Source organism: Hevea brasiliensis, chromosome 1 (assembly GCF_030052815.1).
Source record: "Hevea brasiliensis isolate MT/VB/25A 57/8 chromosome 1, ASM3005281v1, whole genome shotgun sequence".
NCBI lineage: Eukaryota > Viridiplantae > Streptophyta > Magnoliopsida > Malpighiales > Euphorbiaceae > Hevea > Hevea brasiliensis.
Genome location: NC_079493.1, coordinates 24937795 through 24957413, shown reverse-complemented (window position 1 = coordinate 24957413; position 19619 = coordinate 24937795). Strand labels below are relative to the sequence as shown.

Below are 19619 nucleotides of genomic sequence, written 5' to 3'. Positions count from 1 at the left end.
AATTATTTTTAACATAATTAGCTAATGATTTCATCATTAACAAAGTTTTATAATATAATTTTAAATATAAAAATAAATATTAAATTATAATATTAAAATAAAAAATAAATAAATCACGTAACATATGGATAAAATAATTATTTATTTTTATACTTTTAGACATTAAAAAAAATTGATAATTATTTTTTTATTTTTTAAAAAATTTAATATTTCTCTTAATCTAATGACTTATCCAAATAATATATATATATATATTCTCAATTTTTTCTATTCATTTACCTGATACAAACTAAGGGTAAAAGTTCGGGTTCAATGGGTAATTCTCCAGTCTCCAGTCTACAGTGCGCGGCATAACGGACGGTGGAGGCCCTGGCGCTTTCTTTTAATACACACACTGACACACTGACACACACACACATACACACAGCGTTTTTGCTCTTTCCCTCCTCTGCCTAAAGGCCCTCAGCGTCGCCTTCTTTCTTCAAATGGAGAGAGTTTTGTAGGAGAAGGCTCTTGTTCTTTTCCATTTGAGTTCGCTCTCTCGTCTCTATGGATCATTAATTTCTTGATTGCTCTCCTTGTTTAAGTGGGTTTTGTTAAATATGTAAGACCCTGATTTTCCTTCCAAAAAAAAAAAGAAAATTGCTATTTTCTTGTCCTATAACCCTGTATTTGGGGTTTAGGGTTTTATTATGAAGCTTAAATTCTGTCATTGTCTTTCAAGTCTTTTTTTTTTTTTTTTTTTTTTTTTTTTTTTCTGATCTTGTGCTGAATTTGTAATGGTAATAGGCAGACATATGATTTTTTTCCCCCTCATTTTGTTATTTTTTTTTCGCTCGTTCTTTGATAGGTCAGTTGTTTATGGTTTTGGGCTGGGGGAGGGGTGTTGTGTAAGTGAGATTATACAATCCCAAATCCTTAAATTTGGTATTTTATGCTGATTGTATTGTGCATTTGCGATGACAAAGGAAAATTTTAATCCTTTCTTTAATTAAAAAAAATTTACATGTATAATTGATTAATCTTCCTAGCTAAATGGCCAAAAGAATCCAAACCTTTTAATGTATTTTCAATTTAGCCAATCCTTTATCATATTGAGTCTAACCATATGATATTGCTGAAGTTTTTGGCTAATATAGTGGTTAGTGATTGAGAACTGGTATGTATGTTTAAAGCTCGCATATCTATTTTAGTAGGCAAATGAAAATGATTTCTGCTTCTTGCCAAAGTTGATAATACAAACTATTAGTTTTTATTTTTCTTTCTAAAATAATTACTATTTTTATTTATCTATTATTAAAAATTACAATAATTTTCTTATCAAAATTAAAAATTTATATTTAAAAGCATTGGAAAGAAGTAATATATATATCAAAGTTGATAATACAAACTATTATTTTTTATTTTTCTTTCTAAAATAATTACTATTTTTATTTATCTATTATTAAAAATTACAATAATTTTCTTATCAAAATTAAAAATTTATATTTAAAAGCATTGGAAAGAAGTAATATATATATATATATATATATATATATATATATATATATATATATATATATATATATATATATATATATATAATGGAAATAGCGAAAGCTTTTCAAATGTATTTCCTTTCTTCCTCATTAAATTGGCCAAAATCATTACCATTAGGCTAAAAAATTGAAAGGGTCAGTTAAAATGGAAAAACTTCCAAATGCTTAGATTTTTTGGCCATCTAGTCAATTGAATAGCAATTGTCAATTAAGTTTCTTGTGCAAATTTTTTTCTTAAAATGGAGCAGAAAAGAAACTACCTCAGCGTTTTGTATTTGATTCTGTATTTGTTTCTCAACAAGATCTAAAAAAGAAAAATTAAAGGAAGGGAGAAAAAATAGATAGCCATTGTAATGAAGCTGGAATAATTGTTGAATGAGGTTGAGTCTAGCATTGTTCTTTTCTGGTCTCAGATAATTGAACTAATAATTAAACTAACTTTGGATTTTCGTTTTATTTACTACAACATTCTTTTCTTTAGAGAAAATTGGTCTCAGGTATATGATTTTATCTTTAAAAATAGGAAATTTGTTAATGACCTGATATTTATGATGAATTTCTGCTGGGAATTGACAAAGCAACATGTAGTTACTAGTTAGTATATTTACCACATTGGGGGGGGGGGGGGAGATGGTGGTGGAGGGAATTTTGTGTTGGTGAAAATTTCTGTTGAGCTATTATATGGACTGTTTTCTTTGTTTTTTAAAAGCTTTTATTTTTTGGTAAACTCTAGGAGCTGAGCCCTGAGTGTGTGGTTTCTTCAGCATTGTAGATATAACAATTGGAGGGCTTGTCCTGCTTGGAATTATGTCAGGGGTCATGGATTCAGCAGATCCCTGTCCAACTGAGGATGCTCTTAATACATTGTTAGGGTACCTTGTTGATCCAAAACTACCTTCAAAGTCTTCTGCAAGAGGTTCTCCATCACAATTTGATCAGGAATTTGTTGCAAAACAGGTCTCATTTACTTGCTGCCTTTGACTCTTTCCAAAATCATGTGACTGCTGCCAAAAATTTTTCGTTTTAAGTTTTTAGTTGAAGTTTTTATCCTTGAAAAGGTATATTTTATAATGTCAACAATTAGTGAACTATTAAAGTAACATCTATTGCTACTTATATATATTTCACTGATGAATCACTTGGGAGTTGTTTTTGTCTCTTTTTTTTTTTATCAGCTCATATAGAGCGCGGTTGTTATTATTGGTGGAGGCTCTGAATGTATTTTCTGTTGCTTTTTATTTTTTGGTGAAGTTTTCCATAAATATAGGATTTCATGTAAGTGGTTGTTAAATATCTAAGTGTCCATTCTTGTTTATGGTTCTTTCTTTTACTACGAACTTTTAGATACTGTTCTGGCGGACAGGAAAAAAAAAGACAAATAAGTTTCTTAAGTTGGTCTTCCTCACTGAGAAGAAATTGTTATCGAAACAATACTGTATTGGCTAATTGGACTTTGGCTCATCCGTCTTTTTAAATAAGCACGATAACTTCACTTAAATTAACCTGGTCAAGTGGAATAGTTTTGAGGGCCAGTTAGACTTTTGCCATTCATTTTCCACATGATATAATACTCCAAAGAAGCCTAATATCGATATAACAAACTCTGCATCAAGTGAAGTTCCCCGATCCTGTTCCATGTACCAATAATTCATATTCTGCATATCCTATGTCACATTGAATGTAGGAAATGTACAATCCCCCTTTCTGCTTTACTTATCTCATCAATCAGCATACTTAGTATCATAGTACATAAAGCAATATTAAGTAAAAATACACAAAATATTCTGACTGATTTTTATGACTAATAAAATATTAGCGATATCTGTATTATAAGAGAGTTAAAATGGATAGATACCTTTTTTTTTAGTGTACTTCCTCATTTTTGTTTTCCATTTTCATACTTTCATTTGGCTGGAGGTCTATATGCACTCATATTTAAATATCACCATTCGGTACTGCTCCTTTGGAGACATTTGGTTTAGTGTTCACTCTTTTAACTGCTCTTTTTGCTATTGCAATTGATTTCCTTCAGATCCACGCAGTTGTGTTACTTTACAACTATTACTACAGGAAGCAGCATACACATCTAGAATTTCTAGGATTTGAGAACTTCTGCAAGTTGGCTGTAATTTTAAGACCTACTTTATTAGTTCATATGAAGTTAATGCAATTATCTGATGATACCGAGCTGGATGACATGGAAAAACAGCTTTCACTAACTGAGAAAAAGATTATGGATGCATGTGATATAGCTACAAGATTAGATGCATCCAGAACTGCCCCAAGTACAGAGGGATGGCCAATTTCCAAGGTTGTTGTTTTTCTAATAGATTTGAGAAAGGAGAATTGCTTGCTGCAATTTGGTTCCATCACTGAAGGAGTTTGGTCGATGATTGAGCAAGACTTGGAACTTCCTAATAACAATTTAAATGGTAGCATGGATTCAAATCAAGTGAACAAAAAGACAAGATTTATTAGAAAACCATTCAGAAATGAGTCGGATGCTAATGAAGCAGTTCATAAGCAACTTGCATTTTCAGCTGTCAAGGAAGCAACAGGTTATTGATCAAACAATTTAGCTTTCAATAGTACTTGCTTATGTTGATCACTTCATATGCTCTTTATCGAACTAATTTAAACTATCAATATATGTGCAGAGGATGACTTTAGTGGCTGTATCCTGCTGTTAGCTTGTTACTTAGGCTCCCATTTCAAATTAAATAAGTTAATCTATGTAAATGATTAGTTTAATGGCTATATCCTTCTGTAGCCTCTAACCCAAATTAGTGTGTTTACTTAAATCACTATTATTATTATTATTATTATTATTATTATTATTATTATTATTATTATTATTATTATTATTATTATTATGAATCTTTAAGGTGAATTGATAATTGAAAATGATCCTTGTATGTGGAACAGGCATTAATGAGAGAGACCTTATGATTTTGGAGAAACATGTTGTTTATTCTATGAGTAAAGAAAAGGCAGCTGCGTGCTTTTATATAATGCAGTGCACTCTACCAAACAACAATCATATTATCCAAATTCCCATTGAAGATGCTATTAATAGGTTTGGTTATAGCACAGCCTTACCTTTCACTTTCTTAATTTCTTTGCTTTTTCCTTAGCAATGCTCTCAACATCGGTTTCTGGTTAGAGTATGGGTTGCATTTTGACTTGTAGTTTGGATGTTTTGATTTTTTTCTTTGCTTGGGTGCAGTATTGCATGTGATAATGAGTAAAGCACACCCTGTTAGATTCAGAGCAAGCATTTCAACTATATAAATGTGTCTCAGTTTGTGTGCACACATGTATTAAATTTAATTTTCTGAGAGGCATCTGCTAAACACCTTCTGCTAAACACCTTCAACTTAGATATGGACTATGTGCTGGACGTTTTTATCATAAAATTATATGCAAGTCTATGCACACACGATAACTATAATGTATTTTTCTATAATTTGTTTAATTATATAAATAGAAAATTGTGCACAATATCTGTAAATTGCTCTTATGCAGATACAGAACTGATATGCAAGCCTAGCATTTTCTAATACTGATTGGTGTGATAGTGAGGTTGCTTTACTATTGGGTATTGGCTTGAAGAAAAAGGTTCTGCAAGGTTTCTGACTTCCGTTTTTCTTTTTCCACTCTAAATCCAAATTTCTTTGAATTCCTTGACTTTTTTATTCTTTGCAAATCTTTATTTTAAACATTAGTGTGTTGGATCTTAATCCATCCTTAGAAAGATGAATAATAGACGCAGTTACGAATTGACATGGTACTTATGTGCGAGCAGAACCTGTTTTTGTTCAGGTCAACTTTTGCTGCCGCAGGCATCATGATTATTATTATTTTTTTAATCGTTATCTCACAGATCTAAATATTGAATGCAAAGGTGTGGGGGAAAATGATGATGGTAGTTGGATGTTGACCTCAGAAAGAATTATATTGGGTTACATCTTTTTCACTCATGTTATTAACTTTAGAAGCTACTATGGTTAATTGATTACCGCGTTGGTTTCAAATAATGCCTGATTATGTAATATGGTGAAATTTTCCAGATGATTCACCGTTTATTATGCTTTGTGGCCCTAAATCGAATAGAAAGGAGGGGGAGGAGAATATTTACTGATTTCATCTAATTTGGGAATGAGATTTTGACAATCGAAGTTCGGTCTTCAATCACTAGTTGTGCTGCTTCCAACAAGAGACAGGATATTATTTGACTTCTGTTGAATTGTGTTTCTAAGGCTTAGTTGTGTTTTTGAATTGGGTTTTCTGACTTGCATTGCACTTGAACAGGCTGAATAATTTGAAAAAAAAAATTTAAATCTTCTGAGAAAACAATTTGTCTCTACTGTAAGTAGCTTGCAGGGCCCTTTGTTTGTAAGGAGTTCTAGCCAATGGATGCACACCAAAGTTGTTGAGTACTTCCATTTACTTCCTTATGCTGAGATTCTATCTGACTGGCTTGCCAGGTAAATTTTTTATATAAATTATTGTTTGCTTGCTATTGGAAGCCTGCGATTTTAGCATTAAGAGGTTTTTTGTTATCATCTTGTCTGGCCAAAGTTAGTGGGGCTGGTATACGCTAACTGTAAAAATTTTATGCTATGTTCTTGACTTATAGAATATTTGGAAACTTGTTTATATATGGAAATATAACATTTATTTCTTGATTTTTTTCCCTTCAAATATTCACTAAGATGATCTAAAAATTTATCTGTTTGTATCTTTTGATAATAATATATAAGAATGTATTTTTAATAATTATAAAAATATTTTAAGTGGATCTACCCACTAGCTTCACCTGCCATGTACTCTAATTCCCAATTCAGCCCTCCCCCATTCCATTTCTAGACTCACATACATAAAAGTAGGCATGAGCAGTATTCAGTTTGAACCGAAAAACCGAACCGATTATTGAGCCAATTAGGTTCAATCGTCTTGGTTTTTGAGTTCTTTAGGTGGAGTTTGGTTATGAATTTTTAATATTTTTGGTTTTTTAGTTTAGTTTGGTTCGGTTAATTCAGTGAAAAATAAAAAAAAGTGAACCTAACTGATTTTCACCCAATACTAAAGTGATATCGTTTTTATCTAGGCTACATATATCACATATTAAACATTAACCTTATTTTTTATGCCACTTAACTGCAGCCACCCAACCCAACCTCCTCCTCCTTCTTCTTCTTCTTCTTATTCTTCTTCAATTCATCTTCTTTTTTATCTGGGGAGTAGTGCCTGGTCCCCTCATGCTGAAAAGGTGCCCACTCCACTGCCCAGTCCCCTCACACCATTCTGCCATGCCCATTTTTCTTCTTCGATTCCTTTTCTATTCAACTTGGATTTTTACTGCTTGAAAAGATGGAAGCAAGGGACTACAAGATGAAGGCAGTAACTCCTCACTCTCATGTTGATGTTCTCAATTTGGCAGTTACCTCACCGCTGCATGTCCAACTTTTCGACTTCCAATTCATTGACTTCTTGTTGCCTCATTTGGGTTTTGCTCCTGCATTCTGGGTTTTGATTGATCGTAACTTTGATTTGTTCTTACATTTTGTATTTTATGATTGGGTTTCGATTTGTTTTATTCCATGGTTGGATTTGGCAATTTGTCAATGTGCGGTTTTGCTCTGCGATTTGTTATTGCATATTGAAATCTAGGATTTCTTGTTGCACATTGTAATGTGGGTTTTAAAGATTTTGGATGGAAGCTTGATATTTACTTCAATGTGAATTGATTTTTATGTTTTTTTTTTAATTTTGGTTTTTAGGAATCGAATCGAACCGAACTGCTGTTTGTCGGTTCGGTTTGGTTTAGTTATTCTTTAAAGTTCGGTTTGGTTCAGTCCACATTTATTAGTGATTCGGTTCTTTGGTTTTTCGTAATCGTTTTGGTTCGGAGTCGAACCGACCGAATGCTTTCTCCTACATAAAGTTTATTTGTTTAGAGCCAAAAAATGTTAGCCTATTAGGGTACAATTCAACGATATAGTAAAACAAACTATTTGGTTTTGTTCAATAGGCTAAAGGTTGAATTCCAATCATTGAGGACCATGGTTTTAAATCACGGTCTCAGGTAACTGAAACAGGCTTGTAACGGCCGTAACGTAACATAACAACCTAGTGCAATGCAAATTTTTTTGAAAAATTTGTGAAGTTCATAAAATGACTAGATATTGATAGATACAAGTAAAACTAAGATAGACAACTATATAATAAGTACAAGTATATCAAATAAAGACATTAAGCATTTTTAGACATCATTAGAATTAAACATTTTTAGACATCATTAGAATTAAACAATTTATAGCTGAAATAATTATGTAGATATAGTAGAAAACTAACCTTATTTTGGGCAAACTAATCTTTTAGACTATAAATTTAACAACAAATCTAGCATGAATAATAATTTTTTTCAACAAATATGCCAAAAAAAGTACATAATGAAAAGAAATAGCAAATAACTCACCTTTTGCAAGAAGTAGCTTTGGAGAATAGAGGTATTTAATGGTGATCTTAACTTAGAAAATAAGGAGGGAGAGAATTTGTCGAAGGACGGACAAATTTTTGGGTGAAATTTTGAGAAAATATGAAAGAAATAGCTGTTTTGGAAGGCTAGGGTAGAGCGACTAGACAATGAAAAGAAAAGAAAAAAAAACCGATTGCATGTGATTTGTGGCAAATGCATATTTGTGGTAACGGCCATTACTGTTATTTAACGGTAAATAATGGCCGTTGCTTTTACGTAATGGTGGTAACGGCTGTTACACCTGTAATTCAAAATTTGCTTATATATATCAGTTCTTCAAAAACTTGTAAATGAATGACCGTTATTTGAAACCATGATGAGGACATTAAAATCAAATCAATTAATTAATTTAATTAAAAATAAAAACAAATAACCTTTGTGTTATTCAAAAACAAAAAAAAAAAAAGGGAAAAGGGAATAGGCTTTGTAAAAAGCATTAACCATTCAAAATTATGTTTAGCCTTATTTTTATTTTTTGCATTGAAGTTTCTAATTCCATTCGAGTACTTATATTATATTAATTACCCCACTTTTATTTTTTTAAAATTCCCATTTTGAACATTTTGTGACCCCATTTTCACATAAACCCAATGGGGCAATTTCAACACACTATGATTATTCTTTATAAATCATAAGGGTTTTTTTTTTTTTTTTTTTTTTTTTTTTTTTTTTTTTTTTTCACTAGGGGGTACTTGCGTGTGGATATTTTCTACACTCTACACCCCATTATGGGTTGTTCTGGGTGACAGGAGGTGGGGGATTGCATGTGGATATTATCTTAGGTGAATGCAATGCATGGATTAAAAAGGGTTAGATCACCTTTCTTGGTACAGCTGGTGTATGGCCTGAGATGCAATCTATATTATTGATGAATAAATGAAGTTGTCACAGCACAATATAGCTTCAGTTCAAGTGGCCTAGTTTTAGGAGTGCTACTTTTTTTTTTTTTGGACATCTCAGTTATGTCTTCTTGTGAAATTATTATAATCTTGTGTACCATCTAAATCAACCTGAGATGAATGAGGAACATGAGTAGCAACGATTTGATGTGCTTGTGATGCGAATGATCATGTATTGTTGGCAAAAACCTCAGAATAAACCACTTCCATACAAAATCAAATGGAAAACTAAAATCTCAAAATAAAACTGTAAGAGTTGGGAGGGGGTGCGCATACCATTTTGTTGACCACAGTTTGATTCTTGGGTTCAGAGCAAATATTTTTCTCATGAATCTCATGGTACTAGCATCATTAATAATGCCAGTAAACCAAGGACAGCAATTGTCGACCTTCTTGTGTGGGTTTGCCCTTGAATTCTTTGGATCACTTAGGATATCTAATGCTGTTGATATCTTTTTTTTTTGGGTACACACATATATCTGTACTTATCATTTATGATATAGGGGTGACACAATATGTTGTCTCAAATTTGCCTTTTTCAACAGGGAAATGCTTCCCAATAGTTCACAAGTGCAAAGAGTAGGATCCAAAACCATAAATGTAAACAGTTCCAAAAAGTTTAAAAAACCTTGCGAGTCAGAAGTTCCTGAAAAGGAGGAACTAGGCAGCAAGACAGGCTCTGGATCAACAAAGCAGAATGAGGATGATGGGTCTCGTGTGATTGAGTTGCTTGATGATGGACTATGCAATATGGAGGTGGATAACTCTTTTGTGATTCACACCCAAACCAAGGAGAGAGGCTCAGATGTTTCTAGTAAAGTTCCACATGACAACTACCAGAAAATGACAACTTCTATAGATGGATGTTTACATGGCTTGACTGATGGGGTTAGTTTTCCTTATCTTACATATCCAATGCCATTTTTATCATTCTTGTAATTCTGGACATGTAGATACATAATTCCTGTTAATTTGTTGTAGAGTTACCAAGTGCTTATCAAAATTGATGTTAGATGACTTAATTGCCCTTCACCAAACTTCTTTATGTTTTGATGTCGCTTGGCTTTTATGATGGTGATTATCGATATATTGATCTATGCATGTTGTGTGTTCCATTGTTAGGAAGAAAATGAAATGAGAAAAAGAAAAGTTTGTTATTTTCTTGTTGTACACCTGCTCCCATTGCAATTTGGTATCATGTATACTTCTCTTTTTCTACTTATAGCTATGAAAGCCAGTTGTTTCTAGTTATAGCTATCAATGCTATACACACACACACACACACACACACACACACACACACACACACACACACACACACACACACACACACACACACGTGTGTTTGTTTGTGTGTATGTATAGCTTTATATTATATGTCCATGGAACGAGTGTCATTCTAAGTTGTTAATCTTAACAAGCTTTTTAGTACTTATTTCTAAGTTTTCATGCTTAATTATTATGCAAGCTACCACTGGGTATGTAGGCTACGGCTGACTCCTTGAAGAGGCAGAGACTTACTGAATGTGGAGATGGAACTGGAACTGTTGTGGTTGGAGACAGAAAATGTAACAATATCTCTTCAGATCAAGATGGGATGCCAATAAATGACAGTGGACTTGTCAAACATCAGTCAAATTCCAATGATCTTGACAAAATGCATACCATCATAGCTTCAAGAGATCAGGAACTGTCACAAGCTGCTTTGAGAGTTATTTTAAGTAAAAGAGCTAAATTGGTATGATGTTTCTCCCCCTTAATTGATAGTTGTCAATTGCATATTTTTAAATTATTGCAACATGCACATTGGATGGGTAATTAGCATTGCTTTTAGACTTTGTCCAGTTTTTGAACCTGTAATTGAGGTATTTTTCATATATTCAAAGGGGTTAATACACAGATATATATATGTATACAATCTTCCCGAATTCTATATGGATTAAAACTCTATTTCTACATGGATTAGGAATCTTATCCTATAGGAGTCAATCTCCTAATTGAAAAAGACTTCCTTATTGAAACAGACTTCTACAACACTCCCCCTCAAGTTGAAGCATAGATGTTAATCATGCTTAACTTGTTACAGATGTAGTCAACCTGGGCTCCACTTAGAGCTTTTGTAAACAAATCTCCTAATTGCTCTCTAGTTTTGATGTGTTGTGTTGAGATAATCCCTTGTTGAAGCTTTTCCCGAACAAAATGACAATTAATTTCAATATGCTTGGTCCGTTCATGGAACACATGATTAGAAGCAATATGGAGAGCAGCTTGATTATCACACCATAACTGCGAAGGCAAAAAGGTCTTAAGGCCAATATCATCTAATAATTGAAGTATCCACACTATTTCACACACTGATTGTGTCATAGCTCTGTATTCCGATTTAGCACTAGATTGCGAGGCTACGCTCTGTTTCTTCTCCATGTCACCAAATTACCTTCAACAAAAACACAATATCCGGTCGTTGATCTTCTATCAGCCTTAAAACTTGACCAGTCTGTATCTGAAAAGTATTCAACATTCAAATGTCCATGATTACTATATAATAAGCCTCGCTCTGGAGCTCCCTTCAAATAACACAAAATTTATCCCAAAGCTTCCCAATGAGCAATAGTTGGAGAAGACAAATTGACTTACCACATTGACTGAGTATGCAATATCAGGATGAGTTATTGTAAGGTAATTCAATTTACCTACCAACCTCCTGTATTTTTCTGGATCTTCAAATAGTTTACCATCCTCTGCTCCAAGTTGGAGATTTGGGATCATTGGTATATTGCAAGGCTTAGCACCTAATTTTCCTGTTCCTGTCAGTAGATCAAGAACATGCTTCCGCTGAGACAAGAAGATATCTTTCTTACTTCTCATAACTTCAATACCCAAGAAATATTTGAGTGGGCCTAAATCTTTTGTTTGAAACTGGGTTTGAAGGAAATGTTTAAGAGACGAAATACATGCAGAATCACTCACAGTGATAACAATATCATCAACATACACTACCAGTAAAATGAGGTCAGCCTTAGATTGCCTATAAAACACCGAATGATCGCACTTACTTTTTCCCATACCAAAATCTTGTACTACTTCACTGAATCTCTCAAACTAAGCCTGAGGACTTTGTTTTAAGCCATAAAAAGACTTTCGAAGTTTGCAACTTTACCCAACTCTCCCTGAGCAACAAACCCTAGTGGTTGCTTTATACATGCCTTCTCCTAAAGATCACCATGAAGAAAGACATTCTTTATATCTAATTGGTGCAAAGGCCAATCATATGTAGCTGCTAGGGAGATGAACAATCGAACTGAAGTTAGTTTAGCTACAGGAGAAAAAGTATCAGAATAATCCACCCCATATGTTTGAGCATATCCTTTGGTTACAATGCGTGCTTTCAATCTGGCTATAGAACCATCAGAATTCGTCTTTACTGAAAAAACCCATGTGCATCCAACTGCTTTCTTTGTAGTGGGCAAAGGCACCAGTTTCCGTGTATCATTTGTATCTAAGGCCTCTATTTCCTCTTTCATAGCAGTACACCAACTAGAATGAGATAATGCCTCAATGACTGTTTTACGGATTTTTATAGAATCTAAAGAGGTGACAAAACATCAAGAAGAAGAAGACAAATGATTATAAGAAACAAAAGAAGAAATAGGGTAAGTTCATGCTGTGTACCTTTGTGAAGAGCAATGGGAAGATCTAAAGTAGGATCATGATCAGTAGTAGTAACTGGATCTTCCAATGACGAAGGTGGTGGAGGATCTGAGTCTGAAGTTTGCAATCTCCTTGAATAAACATGAACAACAGGAGGTCTGATAGAGACAGGGACAGGGACAGAAGGAGCAGGAGGAGGAGGAGGATGAAGATTTTGTTTAACAGTGTAAACTAAAAGGTCATCATTCTCTCCCTGATTCTCATACACAGATGTTTTGAGGAAATAATGGAGTAGACTCAAAATGTAACATCAGCAGAAATAATGTAACGATTAAGAGTTGGAGAAAAATACATGTATCCTTTTTGGAGCCGCGAGTATCCAAGGAAAACACACTTAAGAGACTTTGGATCCAGTTTAGAAACCTGTGGACGAACATCTCACACAAAACAAGTGCAACCAAAAATCCGGGGTTCAACAGGAAACAATGATTTAGATGGAAATAAAATAGTATAAAGAATGTCCCTATCAAGGACAGAAGATGGCATGCGATTGGTTAAAAACATGCTATAGAAACTGCATCAGCTCAAAAATGTTTAGGTACCTTCATTTGGAAAAGAAATGCCATAGCTACCTCAAAAAGATGTCGATTTTTTCTCTTAGCAACACCATTTTGAGATGGTGTATCAACACAAGAAGACTGGTGAAGAATACCATTCTGAGTCATATAGTTCTGAAAGTGCTCAGAATAATATTATTTAGTATTATCACTTCTTAGCATACGTACAAAACTATTAAACTGAGTTTTAATTTGAACACAAAAAGCATTAAAGATAGAAAATAACTCAGAACGATTCTTCATTAAATATAACTATGTAATATGAGAGTAATCATCTACAAAAGTAACAAAATATCTAAATCCAAGTTTAGAAGTAATAGAACATGGACCCCAAATATCAAAATGAACTAATTCAAAAGGGGACAAAGCCCGTTTATTGACTCTAGGCACAGAAGGTAAACGATGATGCTTAGCAAACTGACATGACTCACATTCTAGTACTGACAAAGGTTGAATCTGAGGACATAATTTCTTCAAGGTAGACAAGGAATGATGGCCTAATCTACAATGAACTTTAAGAGGAGTTAAGGTACTGGAGCAAGCAATAGATCGTGGTTCATATTTATCAAGGATGTAGAGACCACCTAACTCATGCCCTTTACCAATAATCTTATTCGTCGTAAAATCATGAAACAAACAATGGTTAGGAAAAAAGGAAACAGAAAAATTTAGGTTTTGAGTGAGTTTACTGACAAAGAGTAAATTAAAAGATAAGTTAGGTAGACATAAGACAGATGACAAAGATATGGATGTGGTTGGTTTCATAGTTCTAGAATAAATGATACACGAAATAGATCCATCAGCTAAAGTGACTGTGGAAGGAGTAGTAAAAACTGAAAATCAGATAAAAGACCAGAATTATCTGTCATATGATCTGTAGCACCAGAATCAATGATCTATTTGGACGAGGAGGACACAAGGCATATAGTGGATTTACCTGACTCAGCGATAGCAGTGATTAAAAAATTAGTAGACTTTAGAGATGCCTGATACTGAGAGAATTGGGCAAATTCTTTTGCAGACACTAAGATAGTTTTCTTAGAAGAGGAAGACACTGAGGAATTTTCTGTTATCATATTTGCCACCTGGGATCGCTAATTTTTCCTCTGAAGTTTCAAACAGTTACGTTTTGTGTGTTCAGGCTCATGGCAATAATAACAAGTGACTCCTCCCTAGTCTTGATTAGAACTAGCCTCCACATTATATTGATTGTTTCTGTGGTTAGTAACCCCTTTTCTATATCCTCCTCTATTTCCCTGCTGTCCACTTATATTTCGACTAATAAGAGCACCGTTAGTAGGTTGTGAAAAATAAGTGCTTTCTGTACGAAGGACGAGTGTAAAAGTATCATGATGAGAGGAAATCTTAGAACTAGAGAGAATTTGAGATTTAACAGTTTCATATTCTAAGGGTAATCCAGCAAGAAAACTCATAACAACCATTTGCTCACGTTGAGCTTGTTGCATGGTAATAGAACATTAAGCTCTTCATAAACACGTTTAAATTCCATAAAATATGCTGTAAGAGTCTTGTCTTGTTTTTCGGGTCGGTAAAATGCTTTGCAAACATCATATATGCGAGAAATATTGCCTTTGCTAGAGTATAAAAATTTTAAATATTTCATCAATTCTTTAACATACTCACAGTGATTAACAAGGCTCATAACTTCACTGTGAATTGAATTCCGAAGCTGTAAGAACAAACGGGCATCTTCCGTTAACCAAGTTTGCCTAGTATCATCATCCGGTGTATCTTTTATGAGATGATCATCTTTGTCAATGCTTCTCAAATAAATCCGAATAGTTTTGCTCCACTCCAAGTAATTCAAGCCATTAAGTTTGTTTTCAGTGATTTTAGTCATCACCGGGACTACATCAGTGATTATAGACTTGGTCTCACTCTTAGCCATTGCACCTTAACTGTCCACAGTCCACAAATAGCCCAAGCTATCGAATATTAATAGATCTAGTGACCCGAGAAAAGAGAATCTTCAAACACTGCCTAGAACGTAGCCTCAAAACCAAACAAAGCCTGCAGGGTTGGAATTACCTCATCGGGGTGACGCTAGGGAAGGATGTTCAGCTATCGGAAGTCGCCAGAAAACACTACACGCACGGACACGTGCTGGCGCATGGAATAGGGGCTGAAACAAAGAAGTGGCTTCGGTCACTGGACTTTTAGGGGTGGTCGATCGGCACCTGGGTCTCCTTCTAAGACTGGCTGTGAGGTATTTTGATGGCCCTACGGAGTCCTCCTAGGTTACAGTTTGCCGTTGACAGAGAACAGGGAATGGGAGGAAATTTTCAGGGAAAAAAGGGTTTCAGGACTGGGGACCTGATGCTCTGATACCATGTAATTGAGGTATTTTTCATATATTCAAAGGTGTTAATACACAGATATATATATACACAGATATATATATATATATATATATATATATATACAATCATCCCCTATTCTATATGGATTAAAACTCTATTTCTACATGGATTAGGAATCTTATCCTGTAGGAGTCAATCTCCTAATTGAAAATGACTTCCTTACTGAAACAGACTTCTATAACAGAACCAATCGAAGGTAATGGGTCAAAAGCTCAGCTAGAATTGAAATGAAATTAAATTAATATTGAGATTATAAAAAATACCTAATTTTAGTAAAGTTATATCCGAGTTCTCTAGTATTGGATATTGATGTGAACTTTGTGTCTAACATAGCTGAATAGCAACAAATAATCCATATAGCGAATCCCAACTAGTTTGGAGAAGGATTAGTTGTTGTTTATCCGAATTCTCTAACAAATAAAATATATTAAAAAAGAAGATTTTATTAAAGCTTACAAGTAAATTGTTAAAATAGTTGTTACAAGTAAATTGTTAAAATACTTGTAAAATTTTAATAAAATAAATTTACTTTTATAAATTATTTGAGGAATTTTATTATAATTTGAAATTAATATTGTATCTTTCTTTCAATAATTTCTTTTTTATGGAACTTATAATGGAAGAAATAATTAAAACAAAGTTATAAATCACAATTATTTTATTTGTATTAATAAGAATAAAATTAGAATAATTTTATATTTTATATGTGATAATTTATTTAAAAAGAAAAATTAAAATAAATTTTGTAATGGAAACATATTTTCAGTAAAAAAATGTCACATCTTGGTATGGTGCCTAATTCAAATGGTTATTGTACTCAAACACAACCAGACGACTCAAATTCAACCCCCATGGGCTGCAAACTACCCTCCCTACATGCTTGAACCTGACCAGGCTGGTTCACCAGTTCTATGTCACATCTTGGTGTGGTGCCTAATTCAAATGGTTATTGTGCAACCACCATGGGCTGCAAACTGCCCTCCCTACCTGCTTGAACTTGACCTGTTCGGTTCACCAGTTCTCTGGTTGTTTCATTCTGGTGAGGAACTGTTCTTGTTTAAAAGAGTGGTTATGTCCAAATCAGATTGGCCTTAGGTATAGTCCCCAGTTAATCCGGTCCAGTCTCAGTTTGACAATGTTGGTAATTAGCATGACTTTATTTAATTGAATGCATTCTCCAGGTAGGTAAGTCATAGCCCAATGTGTGCACATGGACAGTTTTTTGGAACCTCCTCACAAATTCATATATGTATATATATATATGATACTTTAGTTGAATAATTGAAAAATGGGATTATTCAGAATAGAAACTAAATGCTCAGATTATGCATTGAATTTCAAGCTCCAAAGTATTGCAGATGGTGTGCACTATTTTTTTGGTAATTCTTTTAATTGTGGCATATTTCATATTGTCCTTGGTTCAACTTCTTCCAGTGCATGTTAAATCTCTGCATGTATGTGCAGTGTTTTCAGCTACGGGATATACAAGATCAGATTGCTCAGTGTGATAAAAATATGCAGATAATTTTGAATGGTATGGTTTTATTTACATTCTTGCGTTTTTATGCACGCTTTATCTTTATATATATAAGAATTGGAACCTTGAGATTATACTGACTTCAACTTGTCATATTATGAAGGGTTATAATAATTTCATATAATTTCATATAACAATTCATTTCATAGAGAGAGAATGAAATGTCTCCATGATTTGAAAATTTTTCTTCTCATGATAGTCTTTGTTTTCTTTTTGTTTTTCATTTTAGCTCCAATCACTTTGCAAGAAATTCTCATAGGTAGAATTATATATATAGGTGTATTGTCTACATGCACCTACTGGATGGATCATACACATACAGCAGTTTAACAGTTCCATCAGTTTTCTTTTTAACTAGTTGTACCCTTACTTTCATGAGCTTTCGACCTTTCTGTCAGACCCAATCTGAAGTTGCATGCTATTTTCCCTATCTGATCTAATAATAGGTGGTGAAGGTAATTTGGCCGTGAAGATAGAATCCCTTATAGAGGGTTGTAGTGATGTGTCCTTGAGAAGTCTTAGCCAAGATACAACTTATCAACATGGCAAGGACCAATCCTTACCTCAATTTATCAAAAGTATACCCAGTACGCAAAATCCTTGTCAGGCAAGTTTGTGCATTTTTATTTAGTTCCGTTTCTTTTGTACTTAAAACTCTAAAATTGTATCAACCATTGGAGTACTACAGATGGTAAGCAGGTCTAGCAATATCACAACTGATTCTCTATGCTCAAATGTTTTTCATGATGGTATTTTTTGTTGCTTTCCTCGCATCTTCATATTATGCTTACTTAGGAGACCTCACCCTGACAGTTTGGTGCATAATGCATGGAGTAGCTGATAGTTGTGGGTTTACCGCATATGATAGCTTGCCTTGTTAGCATATGAAAAATGAAAAGACCTAAATTAATGAACTTCTATTAGAAGCTGTACAATTCTTTGTTAAATGTCTTGCTCGCAATTAATATTACACCTTGTTTATGAGTTGCTGGTTTGGTCCAAGGATTTCTTCCTGCAGAATAAGATTGAAATATATTTAGCCATTTTATAGTTGGCTAATTAACTCGTATGCTCATTCTGCAGGAATTGGATGATTTATGTTATCAAAACAATTGGATATTACCGACTTACAGTGTGACTGCAATAGATGGTAAATTACTCAATCTGTGATAGCTAAAAAGATGACGAAATTGATTGTTAAACTATTTAATGCAATTTTAGCCACTTACCATTGAGTTTAGAATTAAGGCTAGTGTGATTGTTATCTTTGAAGGTGGATTCCAAGCCAAAGTAATTGTGAAAGGGATAGACTTCGAGTATTCAAGTGATGGCGATTTGCATCTCCATCCACGTGAGGCAAGAGATTCAGCTGCTGCACAGATGTTGGTCAAATTGCTTAAAGAGCCAAACATGAAAGCTCTCAAAGTTCTTTGAAGCAAATCTGGAATCCCTATAACTGGCTAGCAATAGAAGATTAGTATGAGTTTTAGAGTTTTAAGATCTTGGCATTTTGATGTTTCTCACAACCCATTAAAATAGAAACCTGGGGAAAGAGAGAATAGAAAGGAAAAAAAAAAAAAAATTCTAACCTAAAGTGGTATGGTATACTTGTGTATAACAATACTTTGACTAATTAAAAAAAATACTGCAAACATTAGAACAGATTTAACAATCCAAGTGATTCAGCTGCTGCACTGATGTTGGTCAAATTGTTTAATGCGCCAAACATGAAAGCTTTCTTGTCACCATAGACTTTGCTCGAATTTCTTTGAAGCTAATCTGGAATTCCTAGAACTGACGAGTTTTAGAGTTTTTAAGATTTTGGCATTTCGATGTTTCCCACAACCCTTGAGGAAAAGTAGAAATGTGGGAAAAGAGTACAGGAAAAAAAAAATTCCACTTTACAAAGTGTGCATGAAAATCAGTACTTTGACCACTTAAAAAAAAGGTAAAATATATAATTTAGTCCTTATACAAAGTGTAATTTAATTCATTTTCAATAGTTTTAATTTAAACTTAATTTAAATTAAAAATTAAAATTAATGAGTTAAATTTATTGATTTAAATAAAAAATTAATTTAAACAATTTTTTAATTTCTTAATTGAAGTTTAAAAAAAGAAAAGTTTAATTTCTTAATTTTTTATTTTTTAATTAAATTAAATTTAAATTTTTAAAATAAATTAAGAAAAAAAATAGTAAATTAAACTTCATAAATAAGTGCAATGGTGTGATTAAACTTAAATTGAAAATTTAAATTAAATTAAATTAAAAAATTAAAAATAAACTAAATTAAACACCTCAACAAACAGATTGGTGTTGTTAACCTTAAAGCTCTTAAAAAAAATAAGTCACACATTTAAACAGATCTTTTAAAAATTTTTCTTTCCATTTTCTGCATACGTTTCCGAAGTGAGCTGTTCAGTTTGCAGTTGGGTTCTGCTATCGAAGATGAAA

General features: G+C 33.3%; 1 protein-coding gene across 14 annotated transcripts; it reads left to right on the top strand.

The window, feature by feature from the left end:
- The first annotated feature begins 281 nt into the window (after positions 1-281).
- LOC110649241 (uncharacterized) lies at positions 282-18907 on the top strand. Of its 14 annotated transcripts, none has more exons than XM_058144859.1 (12): positions 294-531; positions 2303-2495; positions 3571-4096; positions 4464-4614; positions 5912-6025; positions 9524-9866; positions 10465-10716; positions 17092-17161; positions 17394-17423; positions 17611-17771; positions 18248-18314; positions 18438-18907. In XM_058144859.1, the coding sequence occupies exons 2-12, from the start codon at positions 2346-2348 to the stop codon at positions 18596-18598; spliced, it is 2025 nt and encodes a 674-aa protein (XP_058000842.1). In that variant the 5' UTR covers positions 294-531; positions 2303-2345; the 3' UTR covers positions 18599-18907. The 14 variants fall into 14 exon arrangements, with proteins under 14 accessions (XP_058000863.1, XP_058000842.1, XP_058000834.1 ...); XM_058144851.1 differs by having other exon boundaries at positions 294-604; positions 2311-2495; XM_058144862.1 differs by having other exon boundaries at positions 294-604; positions 5915-6025.
- The last annotated feature ends 712 nt before the right edge of the window (positions 18908-19619 follow it).